Consider the following 21,711-nt stretch of genomic DNA (forward strand, 5'->3'; position numbering starts at 1 on the left):
GACCCTGAGATCATGACCTGAGCTGAAGGCAGACGCTTAACCGACTGAGCCACCCAGGCGCTCCAATAGTTTCTTCATCAAATAGATAAAGAATAGTTTCTCCTTTCAGACTAATTTCTCCTAAAATGAGAAATTTTTAGAGATTAAAAGGAAGCAGGAAAGTTTACTTTTGTTCCCATGAATAAATAAGAAACAGAAGGTAGACACTAAATCAGGATTACAACTCAGTAGGGTATTTTAAGTTTCTAACATAACATCAATCTGCTGAAATTGTAAAATCACCCAAACAACTTGCATTTGGTTTTAAAAAACCAAAATAGTGATTAAATAATCCAAACAGCATCTAGCTATCTTCCTTGTTATTAACATAATTCTATATAAATATTTGCTCTCCATGAAAAATATCAAGTATATACAGTTAAGTGTTTGTGGCTTGCAGGATAATGGCTGTTACCACAGATGTGCAAAGCACACCTTTCTTTCCAAAATCTGTAGAACTAGGAACAGCTTAAACTTTCCCAGTTACTTTATAAGTACCTGCTTTAACTAACTTTATAACTAAATAGATTACAGCATCAAAATGAATACTATATTGATATAATCGACTGATAGTTGTGGTCTAAACCAGTAAAACCCTTTTGGAAAACAATTTATCAATGGGATATAAAAAATAAAATTATACACACCCCCCCACACACACACACACCTTTTGACCCAATTATCCTTCAACAGAAATAAAACAATCATTAGGCATCAACCAAAACAATTAAAAACTAGAAATAAAAGAGGAATGATTGGCAAAAAGTTCATTTCACGTCAGAATGCTCAGTAAAACATCCAGAATGTAAACAGGATTTGTTTACTATGAGTACTCATATGTAAAAAGATGCATGTGTGGAAAATGTCAAAGTACTAGACAAATTTTTAGGTTTCTTCTTTTTTCAAACTTGTCAAAATGTCTTATTTATAGGGTTTCTTGCCCTTGTTTATTCTATTAAAAGATAAAAATAAGCAGCTCTTATTACACACTCTGTACAGGAAAAATTGTTTCACGAATGACTCAAAACCGATAGTCATAAAAATGAAAAATAGATTTTTTTTTAAGATGTTATTTTTTAAGTAATCTCTACACCCAACATGGGGCTCGAATTTACAACCCTAAAATCAAGAGTCACATGCTCTACCGACTGAGCCAACCAGGCGCCCCATGAAAAGTAGATTCATTTTCCTTTTCAGAACTATCAAAAACAGTAACTTACTTAGAAAGAATTCCTCGAAGTCAGCTTTCTCCACACAGCTAGTATACATGCGCAGGGCCGCAATCTTAATCTTCTAGACAAAAAAAATAAAACCAAACTCAAGATATGACCAAGTATGTTCTAGTGCTATTAGATGTAGGTCACAACATCTTCAACTAGGAGGATGAGTCCAAACCTATCTCTAGGCAAATTTAACAGCTAAACCAACATAGATTATTTCTTTCTTAAAGCTAACCATTCACAAACTTCACACAATTTTCACATTTTATGATTTAGCATCAAAATATCAAAAAGATTTTTCCAATATTTAAATGAAATCTCTCCCTTAATTCAAACTCACTTCATCAGTGAAGGCTCTAAACCACTGTTCAGCATCACTCACATTAACTCTTTATATCCTGAAACCCCTTATATTAAAAAATTACCCATTCTTCTGATCAAAATCAAACACACCAAAAAAACCCCTCAAGCTTTCAGCCTTACCTCAGAAGCACTACTATCTATTCTGTAAGTCTTTTTTATACCTTGGGGGAAGAGTTATTTTTTTCTATATTTTCCCTAGTTTTATAGTTTGCTGATTAAGAGAAGACTGTGCTTACAAATAAAGGTTTTTAATGAATGCAAAATATAGTAAAAGGATCAACATTTTACTATTCCCCAAAGCACTAAAGAATTCTCTTAGAATCTTGATCTGAGTGGTGGTTTTAATTTATTCACTGTACACTTAAGATCTGTATATTTTACTGTATGTATATTATGCCTCCATAAAAATAGATCTAAAAGTGAAAAATAAATTCTTTTAAAAGTTAAATTGTAGGTCTGAAGACCAACTCAGTGCTAAAGGAAGGAAATATTCCTAGGGACTTTCAAAATATTTCTTTAAGGATACAATTAAATAAATTAGCCCATCCACAGAAGGCTTATAGCAGCTTATTTTTTCTTAAAATGATAGAAAATTACAAACTCAAATATGCAGACTAAAAAAATATGCAGAAACAGAATAAAATAGCAACTGAAGAAAAAACAATCTAGAATTTTAGTAAAGCTATGTTATTAAGGCTCAAAGTCACCAAAAATATACTATATCCAATACTACATAATGTTCATTTCTCAATACATTCTAGGGTCAAAACAGCAATGTCTCTAACGGGCAGAAGTACCCAAAATAAATTAAGGGATTATGTCTGTAATTGTAATTAAGATTTTTTTTCTTTGCTAATTTGAGGTCTGTCATGTTTTCAAGTCTTTCAGATAAAGCTCATATAGGGGAAAACAGAATAAACATAACAACTGAAAAACAGATATATCTACATGGGAATAAATCAGCAAAAGAAGCCAATTTAAACAAAACCTATGGTAAGACACTAAAAAAGAAGAGCAAATTAAACCTAAAAGCAAGCAGAAAGAATGATATAATAAAGAACAGAGATCAATAAAATTGGAAACAGAAAAATAGCAAAGAAAATCAAAGAAGCCAAAACCGGTTCCTCAATAATATCAGTAAAATTGATAAAACATTAATAGAACTGATCAAGGAAAAAAGAAAAAACAGAGAAGATAAAAATTAGCAGTATCAAGAATCAGAGAGGGTATCACAACATATCCTAATGATATTCACAGAATAATAAGGGACTATTATGAACACCTTTAGGACAACAGATGTGATTATTAGAGAAAATGAACAAATTCCTTGAAAAAACACAAATTACCAAAACTCCCTAGAATCAATAACATGAATAGTCCTATATCTATTAAAGAAATGGGATTTGTGATTTAAAAAAAAAATCTTCTCCAAAGAAAACTCCACGCTCAATGGCATCACTAAACATCACTCAATGTTTCTCCCAAACATCTAAAGAAATGATACTAAATCTACATGAACTCTTTCAGAAAACAAGAGGGAAGAACACTTCCTAGCTCTTTCTATAAGGCCAATATTACCCTGATATCAAAACCAAAGTCATTAGAAGAAAATAAAACTACAGAACCACAGCCTTCATGAATATAGATGCAAAAATCCTTAACAAAATATTGACAAATCAAATCCAGCAATATTTTAAAAGGACAATAAATCACAACCAACTGGGATTTATCCCTGGAATGCAAAGCTGATTCAACATTAACAAATCAATTGGTGTGATTCACCGTATCAGCAGGCTAAAAAAGAAGCCTGCTGTTAACTTTGTTAACATCTGCAGCTCTAGGAAGTTCTTGACACAGAACACATTTTGGGAAGTACTGGTCTGTACCATCATCAAACTAATGATATCCTCATATTGTTATGCTAATGATTTCGCTTTGACCAGCCTATTTCTATGCTTCAGACAGGGAGTTTAGGACATCTATTAGCTCTTCACTTTAGTCAACAAATAGTTTATTGCGTACCTAACTCAAGTACCTGATGTGGATCTGGATGTTGGGAATAGAGCAGTAAACAAAGAAGTCAAAAACTCCTGCTTTCATGAAGCCTACCGCCTACCTCAACTATAGACACATTGATAAATTTTTTTTTTGCCTGTAAACATAGAAGAAGACACTCAACTTTATTAGTAACCAAAGGAATGCAAATTAAATCAAAAATACCATTTCACACCATCTAATTGGTAAACATTAAACCGTTCGACAGTATCAAGTGTTGGAAATGATACTGAACCTTAAAACCCTAGCTGATGGACATATAAACTGATAAAACAACTGATGATTATAATTTAATACAGTTAAAAATATTCATAGACTAGTACCCAATAATTCCATCTCTCTCTCAAGAAACTCCTGCACAATTTAAAAGGTACTGTCATTATGAAAAAGCTAAAACAGCTTTCTTTGGTAGAGGAATAGTTAAGCTGTAGTTTAATTATATAATGTGAAGCTATTAAGCAGTGGAAATGAAAAGATCTCCACTCAAAAACATAATGTTGACTAATAAAAACAGGTTGAAAAGTGAGATACCACTTATATAGTTTTTATGAATACAATACATAATAGTATGTATGTTGTTTATGGATAATATATGAGTGGTAAAAGAACAAAAATGTACAAGGGAATGACAAAAATCAACTTTAGAACAGTAATTACCTTGGTGGAGAAAGAGAAGAAAGGAGAAATGGGCTGGTTTATTTTCTGTAAAAGTTTATCTTGGAAAAAATAAAACTAAAGCAAATATGGCAAAATAATATCTATCAAGTATGGGTAGTGGTATATAAATGTCAACACATTTACAATTTTAAGTAAAATTCCTAATGGCTTGGATTTTTTTCTCTAACTCCACAGTTTCCTTCAGATTCTCACATAGAGAGTTCTCTAGGTTCATAATTAATCATTCTGCCTGAGAAAGGCAGATTTGTCACCAAGACCCCAATCTTCCCTTGAGAAGGTTTTCCCCCACAACATGTTCATGAAGAAAGCCTTCATTACAAATAATGAAGACTTCACCAGACTGGCCAGTTATTTATACACTGCTCATAATGTGGCAATCAGGAGCATTTTATAGTTCCTCACTTTTCCTGCAGTGAAGCCAAGCCTTTATACTTGGGTGAGCCATTTTCCTGGACAAATGTCTAAAGCAAGTCCCCTAAGACCATCACAGAGGGACTGGAAATAACAACTTGGGGAATGAATTTCTTCCAAGATTCATGCATTAATATAAGCTAAAGAGGTAGGTGGACTAAATTCCACCCAGTCAATACAAATTGTTCTGGTTCTCAGAACACTTCATGTTTATTTCATTCTAACTCTGGAAGACTTCATCAGTGTCCCTGATGAAAACACAAGCACCTCAGACAGCTTTAAGAAATGAAAATCGGGGGCGCCTGGGTGGCTCAGTTGGTTAAGCGACTGCCTTCGGCTCAGGTCATGATCCCGGAGTCCTGGAATCGAGTCACATCGGGCTCCTGGCTCAGCGGGGAGCCTGCTTCTCCCTCTGACCCTATCCCCTCTCATGCTGTTTCTCTCTCTTTCTCTCTCTCTCAAATAAATAAATAAATAAAATCTTAAAAAAAAAAAAAAAGAAAGAAATGAAAATCAGCTCTCCCACTGACTGATGCATCTTGTGCCATCTTACAAGATGAAAAATGAATGCAATAAAAGGTTTGCCCTAACAGCTGTGTGAGAGTTGGAGGGGCTTTGAAGTCATTTGAACCTTCTATTCTGTACTGGAATTCCTTCTACAGCATTCTTGATTCATAGTCAACCATCTGGGCCACTGTTGAAACAAGTCCAATGACCTTGGGAGGTTACCTATCCCCCTGAAGGACAGTTCTTGTTAGATTTTTGTTTTATGAATGTAAATCTGCTTCATGTAACATTCATGAAATATCCACCGCCCAGTGGAATACTTTAGTTAGATTAAGTCTCTTTATTTTTTATTTTTTTATTTTTTTAAATACCCGAGAAGAATCATCATGTCCTCTCTTTTCCAGGGTAAGCATACCTATTTCCTTCAACCACTCTTCATCCAACACGGTTCCTGAAGCCTTCACAAGGCTCACTACCCACTTTTTTTTTTAAGATTTTATTTATTTATTTGAGAGAGAGAGACAGATAGTGAGACAGGGAGAGAGAGCACAAGCGGGAAGGACAGGGAGAAGCAGGCTCCCGCCAAGCAGGGAGTCTGACATAGGGCTCGATCCCAGGATCCTGGGATCATGACCTGAGCTGAAGGCAGACGCTTAACTGACTGAGCCACCGAGGCGCCCCATCACTGCCCACTTCTGAATGCATTCCAGTTTGATAGTATCCTTCAGAACAGAAATAATTTTTTGGCTTTATGCTAATCTGGAAACTGCCTATTCTATGACATGTTACTGAACCTGGGAAATGTCGTCCTTGTCTTACCTGATATTGCCACATAAAGATAATGGAAAAGAATGATTATTTCAGGACAAACAGGTAAGAAAAAGCTACATTTAAATTCCTAAATATGAATCTAGAAGAAAAATGAAACTACGTATGAAAATGTTACAGAAAAAAATGGAGGAAAGATGGTTGATACTGCTGATGTCAAGCAGATATTTTACTCCCTAATGAAAGACATGTGGAAACACAAAACTCAAAGATCTTTCCAGTGCAATCCAAGTGTCTAGTCAAAGATAACTAAGTCAACACTTACTGAAAAAGGCTTGCAATCTTTCTTTCCATGTTTCTATCTATCTATCTGTCTATCTATTTATTTGAAAGAGCGAGAGAGCAGCAGAGGGAGAGAATCAGACTCCCCGCTGAGCAGGGAGCCCAACATGGGACTCAATCCCAGGACCCTAGGACCATGACCCAAGCTGAAGGCAGAAGCTTAACCGACTGAGCCACCCAGGCACCCAGGGCTTGCAATCTTTCAAAATGGAAAGTTATATCTATGTTTTCCCACCCAAATTATACTAGAATGTCATACTTTGATGTTTTGATATCACAAATTAAAAAATGAAGGTTACAGAAAGTAGACACTGCCACATCACAAAGCCTTTTAAAATGCAAATATTAGGGGCACCTGGGTGGCTCAGTCGTTAAGCGTCTGCCTTCGGCTCAGGTCATGATCCCAGGGTCCTGGGATCGAGCCCCGCATCGGGCTCCCTGCTCGGTGGGAAGCCTGCTTCTCCCTCTCCCATTCCCCCTGCTTGTGTTCCCTCTCTCGCTGTGTCTCTCTCTGTCAAATAAATAAATAAAATCTTTTAAAAAAATAAATAAATAAAATAAAATAAAATAAAATGCAAATATTAGGTACTTAGCTGAGGTCACAAAGGAACCAAGAAAAATCAAAGGCTAACTTAAACTACAACAGTGAAGAAATTTTCCTGATGATTTAGTAATCCTCCAAATGGTAGCCAACTTTCCCTCTGGAATTATAAAAAAACAGACTAGACAAAGCAATGGTAGCAACCAAGTGGAACTCAACCATCAAGAAATGAATAAAACAGGGCGCCTGGGTGGCTCAGTTGGTTAAGCGACTGCCTTCGGCTCAGGTCATGATCCTGGAGTCCCGGGATTGAGTCCCACGTCGGGCTCCCTGCTCAGCAGGGAGTCTGCTTCTCTCTCTGACCCTCCCCCCTCTCATGCTCTATCTCATTCTCTCTCTCAAATAAATAAATAAAATCTTTAAAAAAAAAAAAGAAATGAATAAAACAGTACATTTTTCCCTTTTTTTTTCTGCTCTCACTTCCCTTTTCTTTTAATTAATTTCTAATTTTCAAACAAAACACGTATTTTAAGTTTTTTAATCCAAATGCCATAATCACAAATCTTTTTTTCATAAAAGATTCTTGTTAAACACATTACCAAATATACCAATGATTATCATTTGCCAAAAGATTAAGATGTAAAAAAGATAACTTTAATGAATATAACTAATATTTCGCTGATGATTAAGAAGGCACTTCATAATCTCAGGGTCTCAAGAACATCATTATTACCTAGTATATGTGTTATCTTCTATACTTTTCAAAGCCCCTTAAAAACAAAATGTTTGTGGAATCACCACTTGCTTTCCAGAATTTATGTAAAAAAGAGATTATAGGGAAAAGCCTATACTTGCTGCAGTGAGAATTGTTAGGAAGAGAACCAGACCTTGCAAGGAGAAACTACAAGTAAAGTCTGTAATAAAATTGAAATTCTAATTTGAATCCATCCTGTTAAAATGGTATAACTGGCATTATTTGATCATTTGGGGCAAAGCTATGATGTTTTCTAGAAAAGTCCTCCCTACTGCTTTGTGTTGACTTGCTTTGATTAACATATAACTTATGACTGATTAGACTTATCCAACATTGTAGCAACCTTGAGAAGTATTAAAAGGCACTTCTGCTATAAAGTTAGAGAGAAATGCTAGCACCAGGAGATAACTGGGCTAATATTTTATTACTTTAATTGGTTAGAGGCATTGTTATAAAAACCCAGGGGCAAATATGCACCTGATGCAGAGAAGACATTCATGAATTTATAGCAAATAATGTGCTAGGCCAAGACTTGACTAGGAATGACATAGCTAGCAAATATCCCTCCATAGTAAGAATTATAATAAATTACAGAATTAATTAATTTAAAAATGCTTATTAGTAAAATTTTAACAAAAGTCACCATAATGACCTAGAGAAAAAAAATCATTTATGAATATGGATTCACCAAAGAGTAATATTTCTTAAGAATGCTACCCATCCGAACATTTGGCCCATCTACTTCCTTAGAAGTCATTTGTATGGCCTATCATGTAGCAAGAGCCTGGAAAGCCCAGTCTTATTGGCTTGACTTGTCCTGAGATACTTCTCAGGAATCAGGTTAAGGGAACAAAGTATTCCAGATCCACATATTACATAGATTTGACTCAGAATGGGGGCCGGGGGGAGGGACAACACATTTCGAAGCTCTCAAAATAATGTATGAATTTCACAAAAGCAAAGCAGAAGCTTTACAAAAAACCTATGAGGAGCAGAAGGCCCAAAGCCCAAAAAGAAAATGAGAAGAATTTAAAAAGAATTTACCCATTTACTGTATTTCAAAGGTCCTGTAAATCCCATGGCTTCTATTATCTTCGTGAAGGCACCAACCTTCTCCTCAACAGGCTGTGGGGAATCCTTGGTAGTAGAAAGCTATTTCATCAAAAAGAAGGGGACAAAATTAGTTGCAAGATAATTTTTTTAAAAGATTTATTTGGGGTGCCTGGGTGGCTCAGTCGGTTAAGCGTCTGCCTTCGGCTCAGGTCATGATCTCAGGGTCCTGGGATTGTGTCCCGCATCGGGTTCCCTGCTCCACGGAGAGCCTGCTTCTCCCTCTCCCTCTGCCTGCTTCTCCCTCTGCTTCTTTCTTTGTCAAATAAATAAATAAATAAAATATTTAAAATAAAAATAAAAATAAAAAGATTTATTTATTTATTTGGGGGGGCAGAGGGAGAAAAAGTCTTTTTTTTGGAGAGAAAGAGCACGAGCAGGGGGAGGGGCAGAGGGAGAGGGAGAAGCAGACTCCCCATTGAGCAGGGAGCCCCACAAGGGGCTCGATCCCAGAACCCTGTAATTATTACCTGAACTGAAGTCAGTCGCTTAACCAACTGAGCCACCCAGGTGCCCCCGCAGAGAGAAAATCCTCGCTGAGCATGGAGCCTGACGTGGGGCTCTATCTCACCACCCTGAGGATCACTACCTGAGCCAGAACGAAGAGCCGGATGCGTAACCAACTGCGCCATCGAGCACCCCACAAAAGAATTTTTAAAAAAAGAATGCTTTTGTTTCTTATTAGATCTAAGGGTATTTTTTATTGCTTAGATTTTTTTTTTTCACCTAGAATTTTTAATTCTCATTTTTCTGGGCATCTTATCACTCAGTGCAAATACATCTGGAACTCTAATAGGTATCCTTCAAATTTCAGAGCCACCTCACTGCCTATATGCCTATGAACCCATGTTGAGGAAATGACAGATGTGAGCTATCAGAATAAAAGTTCTATGGAAAAGAGTACTTTTAAAAGGCAATCTTGACCCGCATCTCTCAAAGAAGAATTCTGAGAAGAGGAATGCTCTGTGTTTTTAACATAACAGGAAAAGGAAAGAAAACTCCTGTCTGAAAGCAGTCAAAAGTCATTCAAAATCATAATCAACCAAAGCAAGCACTGAATAAATGTTCCTAAACTTGTATTTTTTATTATAACACATAAACTTGCAAATAAACTCCAAGAAAAACCTATTCTAATGCTAAGCCTCTCCAAATGAAGGCAGGCTATATAATCAATAAGAAATTCTCCAGAAGTTAATTACTTTAAACACATATGTTTTAACATATAAAAATCTTTACATTACTTTTAACATATAAAAAATCCGTAACAACTTTTTTCTCTGAAGTGTTTTCCAAGCAAGGCAGTACAACAGAAGAAATACAGGACACAGGATCAGAAGCTTTAGGTTCAAATATTCAGTTGAGGTTTTAGGATACAAACAATTCGGGGCGCCTGGGTGGCTCAGTCATTAGGCGTCTGCCTTCGGCTCAGGTCATGATCCCAGGGTCCTGGGATCGGGCCCCGCATCAGGCTCCCTGCTCCGTGGGAGGCCTGCTTCTCCCTCTCCAACTCCCCCTGCTTGTGTCCCCTCTCTCGCTGGGTCTCTCTCGCTGGGTCTCTCTCTGTCAAATAAATAAATAAATAAAATCTAAAAAAAAAAAAAAGGGATACAAACAATTCCTATCCTTGTGACCTCGGGCAAGTCACTTCACTTCCATGAGCCTCACCTTCTGCATTCAATAAAATTCCTTGCTTCGGGGCGCCTGGATGGCTCAGTTGGTTAAGCGACTGCGTTTGGCTCAGGTCATGATCCTGGAGTCCCTGGATCGAGTCCCGCATCGCATCGGGCTCCCTGCTCGGCAGGGAGTCTGCTTCGCCCTCTGACCCTATCCTCTCTCATGTGTTCTCTCTCTTTCTCTCTCTCTCGAATAAATAAATAAAATCTTTAAAAAAAAAAAAATTCCTTGCTTCATCCAGCGAACAATTTCGCTGAGGTTCAAATAAGAACACCTGTGTGAAAGCAGTCTATAATGTAGAAAACACTAATAATTCTCACCTTATTTGTGGTGTGATACTTCCTCCCCCACTGAACATCTATCCCAGGAATCTGTTCTGATCCACCACATTCTAGGGACTGGCTCATCTGAGGCCACTGGGGGATTAAAAAAAAACAGATGTAAGCAACAGAGAGCATTACTTTTGAGTAGAGCTGCTTCAAAGTAAAGACTATAGCATCTTTCCACCTTTGCTTAACCTAGTTCCTGGTGATCTGATCACTAAAAGAATCCAAGATGGGCACCTAAAATTGTGTCTGGTATGCAGCAGGTACTCAATAAACATCTGTTGGATACCTGAATAAATAAAAGGATTCGGTCCTGGAAACCTGGAACTAAATAAATCTGAGTCAACTCTAAGAACTAGAATTGCAATAAAGACCTACCTAAACATTGGCAGCAGTGTGGTATAAGGGAGGAAAAAAAAGACTCTTAACAGTCAATTTTAAGTTTAAAGCCTGCTTCTGCCACATATAAGCTGGGTGGCCATGAGCAACTTACCGAACCTCAGTTGTAGGGAGGATTGAAGAAGATAACACATGTAAAGTACCTTTCACAAAATACTCAATAAATAGAAGCTTCCATCCTCACCATAATCACCAACATCATTGTTGTTCAGATCAGAATTGCCTTCCTTTTATGTTCCTATTGCACTTGAATGCACTTTGGTAATAAAACAGCCATTATTTACAATTTTCATGTGCCAGGTACTATGCTAAGTGCCTTACATATATTGCCTTCTTTAGTACTCACCATAACACTATTAGGTTGGTATTAAAATCAAGACCAATAAACATAGTTTTGAAAATAAATTCCCAAGGGAAAAAATTTCATGTAAGAGAGCCTCACTGTAGCATTATTCACAAGAGTGAAAACTGGGGAGGGGGGGAAGGGAGTCCAATAAGATGGTTAATTAAATTACAGTAAAGTCACTCAATGGAAAATCAGATAGTCATTGAGATTTTTTTAATACACTTTATTTTTTAAAACCATTTTATGTTCACAGCAATGCTGAGCAGGAAGTACAGAGAACTCCCATAAACCCCTTCTTCATACACTCACATCCTCCAGTATCAACACTCCCCAGCAGAACAGGACATTTCTTACAATAGATGAACCTACCCTGACACATCATTATCACCCAAAGTCCATAGTTTACATTAAAGCTCATTATTCCTGGCAACATGAAAACACTTAAATGTATAAAACTATAGGTAAAAACATGAATGCATATGGGCATCTCTAGAAACATACAGAAATTAAAGAGTTATTTTGTTAAGGTAGTAGAATTATGGATGAATTTAGGAATAGTCTCCAAATTCTCAGTAATGTTCTATTACCTTTACTAAAAAGGGGTGAGGGAGCAGAAGGAGGGTTACCCCTTCAATTCTGGTTTATTCCAAGAAGAGAGGGAAAACATGAAATGAAAATGATTTTTTTCTTTAATCCTAATGAGGGAAAAACAGAATTTCTAATTTAGAGTTACCATGTACTTTTCTTTCCAAATAAGGATATTAAAGAATTAGTTAGGATTTTCCTTGTCAGTCCCAAGGACACTTACACTTTAATTCATAGGTATTAAGGAGGCTTTGTAAAACAGACTAAACACAGAACACCTCCCATTACATTACATACATCAATATAATGGTTTATCTAGAACACAAAGCACTCAAACAGGTTCAAAGAACAACCGGCAACAATTTCAACTAGCTGTGCTTTGGCACAAATTCTCTTTTACTAGATTACATGATCCTTCTCTTCTCCCATAGCTCCAGGAGTAACCAATGGATTCCTGTGTGATTGTCTCACCAACTGCTATATTTCTGTCCTACCATTATTCATGAGTTAACATTTAACACTATTTGAAATACTGAAGTAACTAGGTATATAGTACCAAGAACACCACCTAGTTTCCCCATACCTACACATGTCTATAAATATACACATTTACTATTTGTTGTTCTTGCCTCCAAAAAAAGATTCCCTTGACCTTTAAAGACATCAATTTTTCCTTTCTTTAAAATGAAAAGATACCAATAAACAACTTTTTGTAAAAGAAAAAAAAATACCCTGCAATACTCAAATGTCACTTTTTCAAAGAGGCCTTCTCTGGCCATTTTATCTAAGACAGTTTCTTATCATCTCATTATTCTCTATCACAGCAGTGGCCTGTTCATTTCATTCATAGTACTCATTATAATATACAATTATATATTTTTGAAACTTGCTTATTTTCTATCACCACTACCAAAAAGAACCATGAGGGTAGAAACCAGGCATATTACCAGAATCAAATACAGTGTGTTAGATATGAGAAACACTCAAATATTTGTTGAATGAACAAACCCAACCACTTCTATGGCTATTTCTTATTATTTCCTTCTGTCTTTAATTACATACACGCCATGTATACATGCTTCATTCACCCAAACTTTATTAAACGCCCACAATATGCAAGCCTTTGCGTGAGGTTTTAGGATACAAACAATCCTATCCTCAAGCAGCTCATAGTCTTACAGAGAACAGAAAGAAGACTCACTACACAAGAAACGGAACCAAATATCACATTTTAAAATGGTTAAAGGGGCGCCTGGGTGGCTCAGTCAGTTAAACATCCAACTCTTGATCAGCTCACGTCATGATCTCAGAGTCATGGGATCAAGCCCCACATCGGGGCTCGGCATTCAGTGGGAGTCTGCTGGAGATTCTCTCTCTCCTTCTCCCTCTGCCCCCTCCCCTTGTTTATGCTCTCTCTCGCTCGCTCGCTCATAAATAAATCTTAAAAAAATAAAAATAAATAAAATGGTTAAAGATCATGTACCCCCCCACACACACACACATACACAGAAGTGTTAGCGAAGAGGCAGAGCAACCAGAACTCTCATACATTGCTGGTGGGAGTGTAAAATGGTACAATCACTTCGGAAAATTACTCGGCGGTATCTACATAAGCTGAATGTATGCACATTCTATAAAACTCAGCAATTCCACTTCTAAGTATATACACCAACAGAAAAGTGTACATATGTTTACCAAAAACCATTTTTAAGAATGTTCATAGCAAAAAAAAAAAAAAAGAATGTTCATAGCAGCACTATTATTAACAGCTCAAATTGGAAACAATATAAATCCCATCAATAGATATGTAAATGAGTCATGGTATATTTATATAATAAAATGCTACACAACAGTAAGAATGAATAACCTATTACTACACAGAGCAATACTGATGAAGCAGACATACTGTACATACAGAGCACATACTGTATGTTTAAAAGGCAAAACTATTTTATGATATTCAAAGTGAAGACTGCGGTTAACCTTGGCTATGGGTAGTGACTGGGGGCTCAAGGAGCTTCCTGGGTTCTATTTCTTGATCTGGGTGCTGGTTAGTTCACTTTGTAATGATTCATTGACCTGTACACTTACAATTTATGCCTTATCTATATTTTTATTATACTTCAATACAATGTACAAAAATGCTTAAAGGTGTGTAATAAACAGTGTAAACTATAGAAATTTGGAGGGGAAAAGAATTACATAGTCATCCAAAAAGACTTCACAAAAAAGCCTTAAGAAGTGGGCAGAATAGAGAAGGTAAGAAGTCAAAGTGGAGGAAGCACAGTAGAATAGAAGAGAAAAGCACAGAAGCAGAACAACCAGCTCTGCTTGTCACAAATTTGTTTTGAGAACCAAATAAAACAGTGTACATGAAAAAGATAAGCAAGCTATAAGGCATTACATAAATGCAAAGACCTATTCCAGACAACTCCAATGATAAGCTCTTTTGCAGGCAGCCCCTCATTAAAATAAATATAAGATTTGACCCTTATTTTTTTCTTTTGCTTTCAGAAAGGTTCTGAAAGTAAAGAGACCTCCCTGATCTGAAAGAAAGAAAGAGGGAGGAAGGGAAGGGAGGGGCGGGCTGGGGAAGGGAAGAGAAAGGAAAAAAGAAAAAAGGAAGAAAAGGAAGGAAGGAAGGAAGGACTTCAGCAATTCGGGAATATCACAGTGTACCTAACTGATCCTTTTAGCAAAACTATAAGCTCTCCCAGGGCACAGTCTATCTTATACTTCTTTTATCTTCCATCCATTGCTCAATATCATTCTGGGCATGGAGTCAGCACTCAATAAAACTTAGGTGGATTTTTTTCCAATGGTTTTTGTTGTTGTTGTTGTTGTTGTGTTTGTTTGTTTGTTTAAATAGAAGGATAATCTTGGGGCGCCTGAGTGGCTCAGTTGGTTGGGCGACTGCCTTCGGCTCGGGTCATGATCCTGGAGTCCCTGGATCGAGTCCCGCATCGGGCTCCCTGCTCGGCGGGGAGTCTGCTTCGTCCTCTGACCCTATCCCCTCTCATGTGTTCTCTCTCTCTCATTCTCTCTCTCTCAAATAAATAAATAAAATCTTTAAAAAAAAAAAAAAAATAGAAGGATAATCTGGAGAAGGTCCAGAAAAGAACCACAGGAATGATCAAAGAGATGAATAAAAGGTCCTAGTGGAAAGGTTAAAATGAATTAAGGCTGTTGAGCTTGGAGAAAAAGCAAATGAAGAACTAAAGAGTAACTCAGAATAACAACAGTTGAGCTGGAAAAAATCTCATAGCTCTAAGTCCAACCTTTTCATTTCACAGATGAGGAAACTAAGACCCAGGGAAAGCTTGCAACTTGAGGTAGTTTTAGGACAATTTTTTTTTTTAAGTTTCAATTTATACAGTGAGGATAAAACTTACCCAAGTAGCATGAACATACAGACAGCAAAAAAAACAGCAATTACCATTTACTGAAGATCTCCTATATACTCCGCACCTATATGCTTGACATTTTACTTAAATTATCTCACAACAACTCTACAAAGTTGATACTATTTTCTCCCATTTTAGAAATGAGGACACTAGGGGCGCCTGGGTGGCTCAGTCATTAAGCGTCTGCCTTCGGCTCAGGTCGTGATCCCAGAGTCCTGGGATCGAGCCCCGCATCGGGCTCCCTGCTCCTCCCTCTCCCACTCCCCCTGCTTGTGTTCCCTCTCTCGCTGTGTCTCTCTCTGTCAAATAAATAAATAAAATCTTAAAAAAAAAAAAAAGAAATGAGGACACTAAGGCCCAAAGAAGAAAAGTTCATTGAGAGATTAAACATATATTCAGAGCTATCTTCTTTCCCCTATATCAAGCTGCTTTCAAAAACTTAAGTAGAGGTCAATGACATATGGTCTGCACACTGAACACAAATATGTTAATTTCTAAACACACGAAATACCATTCTTCAGTTAAAGGAACCAGGGCTCCTTAAAGAAATTGCTGAATCTAGGGCTAAAGGAAAGAAAATACAACATGAACTTGAAACATCTTGTGGTGCTAGGAAACAAAGAATGTTCAAAAATGATGAAAGCATGTAGAAAGGAACTTGAAGGAGTTCCTAAGAGCCAAACCTGGGACAATTTGATCAACAAAATTAATAATATGCAAGATGAATTACAACTCATAGAGGGAAATAAATATCCATGAGTTCATACTGATATAAATAATTGAATAAATAAATGGAGAAGTAACAACTCTTCCTTACAGTAGAATTCCAAGCATAAATATAATAGTCATGATGGAAATAGAAAATCATCATTATACAAACACCACAGTAATGATTATTGCAGTCAAGAACCATCAATAGAATTACCACATAATGCAGTAGTCTCACTTCTGGGTATACATCCAAAAGAATTTAAAGCAAGACCTTGAAGAGATATTTGCACACTATATCACTGCAGCATTATTCACAATAGCCAAGATGTGGAAGCAACCCAAATGTCCATCAAAATGGATAAAGCAGGGCGCCTGGGTGGCTCAGTTGGTTAAGCGACTGCCTTCGGCTCAGGTCATGATCCTGGAGTCCTGGGATCGAGTCCCGCGTCGGGCTCCCTGCTCGGCAGGGAGTCTGCTTTGCCCTCTGACCCTATCCCCTCTCGTGTGTTCTCTCTCTCTCATTCTCTCTCTCTCAAATAAATAAAATCTTTAAAAAAAAAAAAATGGATAAAGCAAATGTGGTATATACATATAATGGAAAATTACACAGCCTTAAAAAAGGATGGATGAACCTTAAGGACATTATGCTAAGCAACATAAGTCACAAAGGGACAAATACTATATGATTCCACTCATATGTAGTATCCAAAATAGTCTAAATCATAGAAACAGAAAGTAGAAATGTGGTTGCCAGAGGTGGGGTGGGGTGAATTAGTGTTTAATGGGTATAGAATTTCATTTTAGCAAGATTAAAAAGTTCTAGAGATCTATTGTACAACAATGTGAATATACGGGGTGCCTGGGTGGCTCAATCGTTAAGCACCTGTCTTTGGCTCGGGTCTTGGTCCCAGGTTCCTGGGATTGAGCCCAGCATCAGGCTCCCCGCTCCAGCAGGAAGCCTGCTTCTCCCTCTCCCACTCCCCCTGCTTGTGTTCCCTCTCTCTCTGTGTCTCTCTCTGTCAAATAAATAAATAAAACCTTTTAAAAAAATAAAAATAAAAACAATGTGAATATACTTTACACTACTAAACTATATACTTAAAAATGGTTAACATAGTAAATTTAATGCTATGTGTTTTTTCTAACTACAACTTTTATTTATTTATTAATACTTTTATTAATACAACTTTTATTTATTTATTTATTTATTTATTATTTTAAAAGTAGGGGTGCTAACAACTGAGCCACCCAGGCGCCCCTACTTTTAAAATAATTAATTAATTAATATTATATATCTTAAAAAAAGAACCACTGGTGGGTATTAAAAGTAGTGAGCAGAAGTATGCTGAGAAACAGGATATCTGCATAGATTCTAAGTATCTTCTCACAAGGTACTTATTAATTACAAAGGGGAAAATAGTAAGTTTATAGTAGGGAAACCTGACAGACACCAATTTAATAATCAAGTAATCAAAGTTAACATCACCAGTAACAATACATATTGCCATCATATATCCCCTGTAATTATGCACTGAGAAGGGAAAATCACTTTAGCCAAAACTGCATAACCTAATTATAAGAAAATATTAAACAAACTCAAATTGAAGAACCAAAAAAAGGACATTAGTGGAAAAAAGACTGGTAAAATTGGACTAAGTTACATAGATTAGTTAATAGTATTATATCAGTGTTAATTTCCTAGTTTCAATAATTGCACTATGGCTATAGAACATATTAGCATTAGAGAAAACTGGGCAAAAGGTATACAGGAACCCTACTATTTTTACAATTTTTCTGTAAGTGTAATTTATTTCAAAATTTAAAAGTTTTTATTGTTTGGGGGTTTTTTTAAGATTTTTATTTATTTGACACAGAGAGAGTGGGAGAGAGGGAGAGAGCACAAGCAGGGGCAGCAGCAGGCAAGGGAGAAGCAGGCTCCCCGCTGAGCAGGGAGCCCGACGTGGGGCTCGATCCCAGGACTCTGGGATCATGACCTGAGCCAAAGGCAGACGCTTAACCGACTGAGCCACCCAGGCGCCCTGTTTCGTTTTTTTTTTTTAAGATTTATTTATTTATTTATTTGAGAGAGAGCAGAATGAGTGAGAACATAGTGGGGGGCAGAGGCAGAGGGAGACAAAGAAGCAGGCTCCCTGCTCAGCAGGGAGCCCGACACGGGGCTCGATCCCAGGACCCCAGGATCACGACCTAAGCCAAAGGCAGACTCTTAACCTACTGAGCCACCCAGGCGTTCCTAAAAAAAATGTTTTTAAAGTAGACTTTTTGAAAATGGTAACAGGATTATAGCATTGGACATTACCTTGGAGGTCATCTGATACTATCACTCAACCAATGAAGAATTCTTTTATATCATGCCCTTAACATATAGTCTTCCAATCATTGCCTGAATACTTCCAGTAACAGGAAATTTACTATGTCAAAATGCAGGGGCGCCTGGGTGGCTCAGATGATTAAGCGTCTGCCTTCGGCTCAGGTCATGATTCCAGGGTCCTGGGATCAAGCCCCACGTCGGGCTCCTGGCACAGCGGGGAGCCTGCTTCTCCCTCTCCCTCTCTCCCTGCTCATGCTCTCTCTCTCTCTGTGTCTCAAATGAATAAATAAAATCTTAAAAAAAAAAAAAATGCAGGCCACACATTCCATGACCCCACAATTCTAATTAACACAAAGTTCTTCTCCATTCTGAGCTAAATCTGTCTCCCTGTCAGACATGTACCTGAGGAAAACCAGAGTTCCAACCAGGGGTCCTCAAAGTGGGAAAATGTGTCAATGAGGCACATTTTGTCAATACGACAAAATATCCAGTTTATTTACATTGGCTAAAATTACATCTTGTCAGCATGAGATAAGCCACTCTAAGTTATTTACATGGATGATCTGCTTTAATGCTGTCCCAGAACCTAATACGGTACCTGGTACATATTAGGTACTCAAGAAATGTTTACTGATTCACAGAACGAGGCACAAGTCTGAGAGTCACATAATGAGCTTCCCCCTCCACCACCTATGTATGCACAAAAACAAATGACTTAGAACTCTATGATAAATTCCATTAAAAGTTTCCAATGCATAAATGCATAGAACATACCCCAACTCTGAAAAGAAATAGCTGCATGACTACACAAAGTAGAATGCCTCCTCTGTACAGACATATTCTTTACTCATTCAACATATATTTAGTGCCTACTCTGGGCCAGGGTGAGTGAGAAGCCCAGGAAGTACAGGCACAAACAAAACGTCCTCAGAAGGGCACGGCTTGAGGCGCCTGGGGGACTCAGTCGGTTAAGCGTCTGCCTTCAGCTCAGGTCATGATCCCGGGGTCCTGGGATCGAGTCCCACATCTGGCTCTCTGCTCGGTGGGGAGTCTGCTTCTCCCTCTCCCTCTGTGATCTCTCTCACTTTTGCTCTCTCTCAAATAAATAAATAAAATCTTAAAAAAAAAAAAAAGAAGGGCAATGCTTACATACTACTTAGAGGGAATTACACTATTTTAAATCATTTTGGTATAGTATATTTACATAAATTATGTAACACAATTTTATATCAAAAATATTTTTAATTGCATCAAATATGAAAAAGAAGTTAGTGGCTACAGAAGGAATTCGTATAAATTAGTAAGAAAAATAAATTCCCATAGATAAATGGAGAAATGATACAAGCTTATGATTTTTACAAACTGGAATATAACTGATAAACATAGAAAAATGTTTAGCCCTGACAGATAAACAGAGAAATACAAAGCAAAACAAGGTGGGGGGGGGGGGGGCGGGTGCCTGGGTGGCTCAGTTGTTAAGTATCTGCCTTCGGCTCAAGTCATGGTCCCAGGGTCCTGGGATCAAGCCCCACATCGGGCTCCCTGCTCTGTGGGAAGCCTGCTTCTCCCTCTCCCACTCCCCCTGTTTGTGTTCCCTCTCTCTCTGTGTCTCTGTCAAAGAAGTAAAATCTTTAAAAAAAACAAAAAACAAAGCAAAACAAGGTAACATTTTCTACCCAGTTAATTTTTTTTAAAACACCTAATTCAGAGGAGTTAATAGTGAAAGACTAGTTATATATACATTGCTGGTGGCACTATAAATTAAAACAACCTTATGGAGAAAGAAACTGCTCATGCTCATTGACCCAGGGTATACCCTCCTAGTAACTTATCTTTAATAAATAATTAAAAATTTTAAAAACTATATATCAAGAAAATGGTAACTATATTAAAGCCTATAATGGCAAAAAAATATTGGAAATAATTTTAATATCAAACAAAGCCTAAGTAAACAGAATAACACGTAGCCATTAAAAAGTTTAATTATGCAATCTCTCTAACATGAATAATGTCTGCTCTAATAAGTGAAAACGCACCAGAAAAAAAAAATTCTGTGGGTATTTGTTAAGGTATCTAAGGAAAAAATTAGTACACACACACACACATAAGGACTGGAAAAAAAACCAGCAGATGTTTTCACATTTGAGGTCATGGATGATTTTTATTTCCTTTATTACTAAATTATTTGTATAATTAATAAAAATCAGGAGAAAAAACTCTCAAGGAGGGTCCAAGGTAATGAATCATGTGGTCAATGGTAAACTAAGGCCTCAAATAATTGTTCCTTTGGATTTTGTGTTCATAAAAAGAAAAAGAAAAAAAAAAAGGAAGAAACATTTCTTACCCCAAATAAAAGTGGCACAATGTGGCTACAAAAAGAAAACTGAAGTTAACTCTGAGACGAATATCTGGAAACATTCCCAACATAAAAATCATCAGACTGTAGCATGGTATCCTAGGCTAAGTTCCACTGCTGGGGTATTTAGAAGCAACGCCCTAGACACCATACTGTGGGAATCAGTCCTGAGCTGGCACCACAGAGACCCAGAAGTGGTCTCATGAGGTTTTTCCATCACACAATTTGTTTGGTTAATCTATAAATATATGACATTTGCAAATAAACACTAAGGTTTTCATACCAAGCAAAGAAACAACAAACCTTACCTGGGAAGTACCAGATAGAGCCCTGCCCCACTGTCCCTGTGTAGAAGACACAGGTACCAATTGGCTGCATACTGGAACCCACTGGGAAATGTTAATCCGGTTCCTCTAGAGAAAGAAAAAAATGTCTGTCAAGAATTATATCCAACTCCATGTATAGAAGTGTAGAAATCCTGCCAGAACAGGGTACATGAAAAGAGAACTTCCGGGGCGTCTGGGTGGCTCATTCAGTTAAGCGTCTGCTTTCGGCTCCGGTCATGATCCCAGGGTCCTGGGATCAAGTGCGGTGTCGGGCTCCCTGCTCAGCTGGGAGTCTGCTTCTCCCTCTCCCTCTGCCCCTCTCTCCGCTCATGCTCTCTCTCTGTCAAATAAATAAAATCTTTTTTTTTTAAAGATTTTATTTTTATTTATTTGACAGAGAGAGACACAGCGAGAGAGGGTACACAAGCAGGGGGAGTGGGAGAGGGAGAAGCAGGCTTCCCGCAGAG

The 21,711-nt window shown here is 37.3% G+C and overlaps 1 protein-coding gene across 1 annotated transcript in view; it reads right to left on the reverse strand.

Annotated features, from left to right (window-relative positions):
• LOC110579348 (ubiquinol-cytochrome-c reductase complex assembly factor 1) overlaps positions 1 to 21,711 on the reverse strand; it is a 92,963-nt gene that overhangs the window by 58,908 nt on the left and 12,344 nt on the right. The window contains exons 2-5 of the mRNA XM_044918601.1: positions 21,227 to 21,331; positions 10,783 to 10,878; positions 8,723 to 8,830; positions 1,260 to 1,332 (exon numbers count right to left, since the gene is read on the reverse strand). Of these exons, the coding sequence (XP_044774536.1) occupies positions 1,260 to 1,332; positions 8,723 to 8,830; positions 10,783 to 10,869 (268 nt within the window). The 5' untranslated portion in view covers positions 10,870 to 10,878; positions 21,227 to 21,331. The remainder of the gene's footprint in view (positions 1 to 1,259; positions 1,333 to 8,722; positions 8,831 to 10,782; positions 10,879 to 21,226; positions 21,332 to 21,711) is intronic.

The sequence above is a fragment of the Neomonachus schauinslandi genome, chromosome 10 (genome assembly GCF_002201575.2).
Source record: "Neomonachus schauinslandi chromosome 10, ASM220157v2, whole genome shotgun sequence".
NCBI classification, from domain to species: domain Eukaryota; kingdom Metazoa; phylum Chordata; class Mammalia; order Carnivora; family Phocidae; genus Neomonachus; species Neomonachus schauinslandi.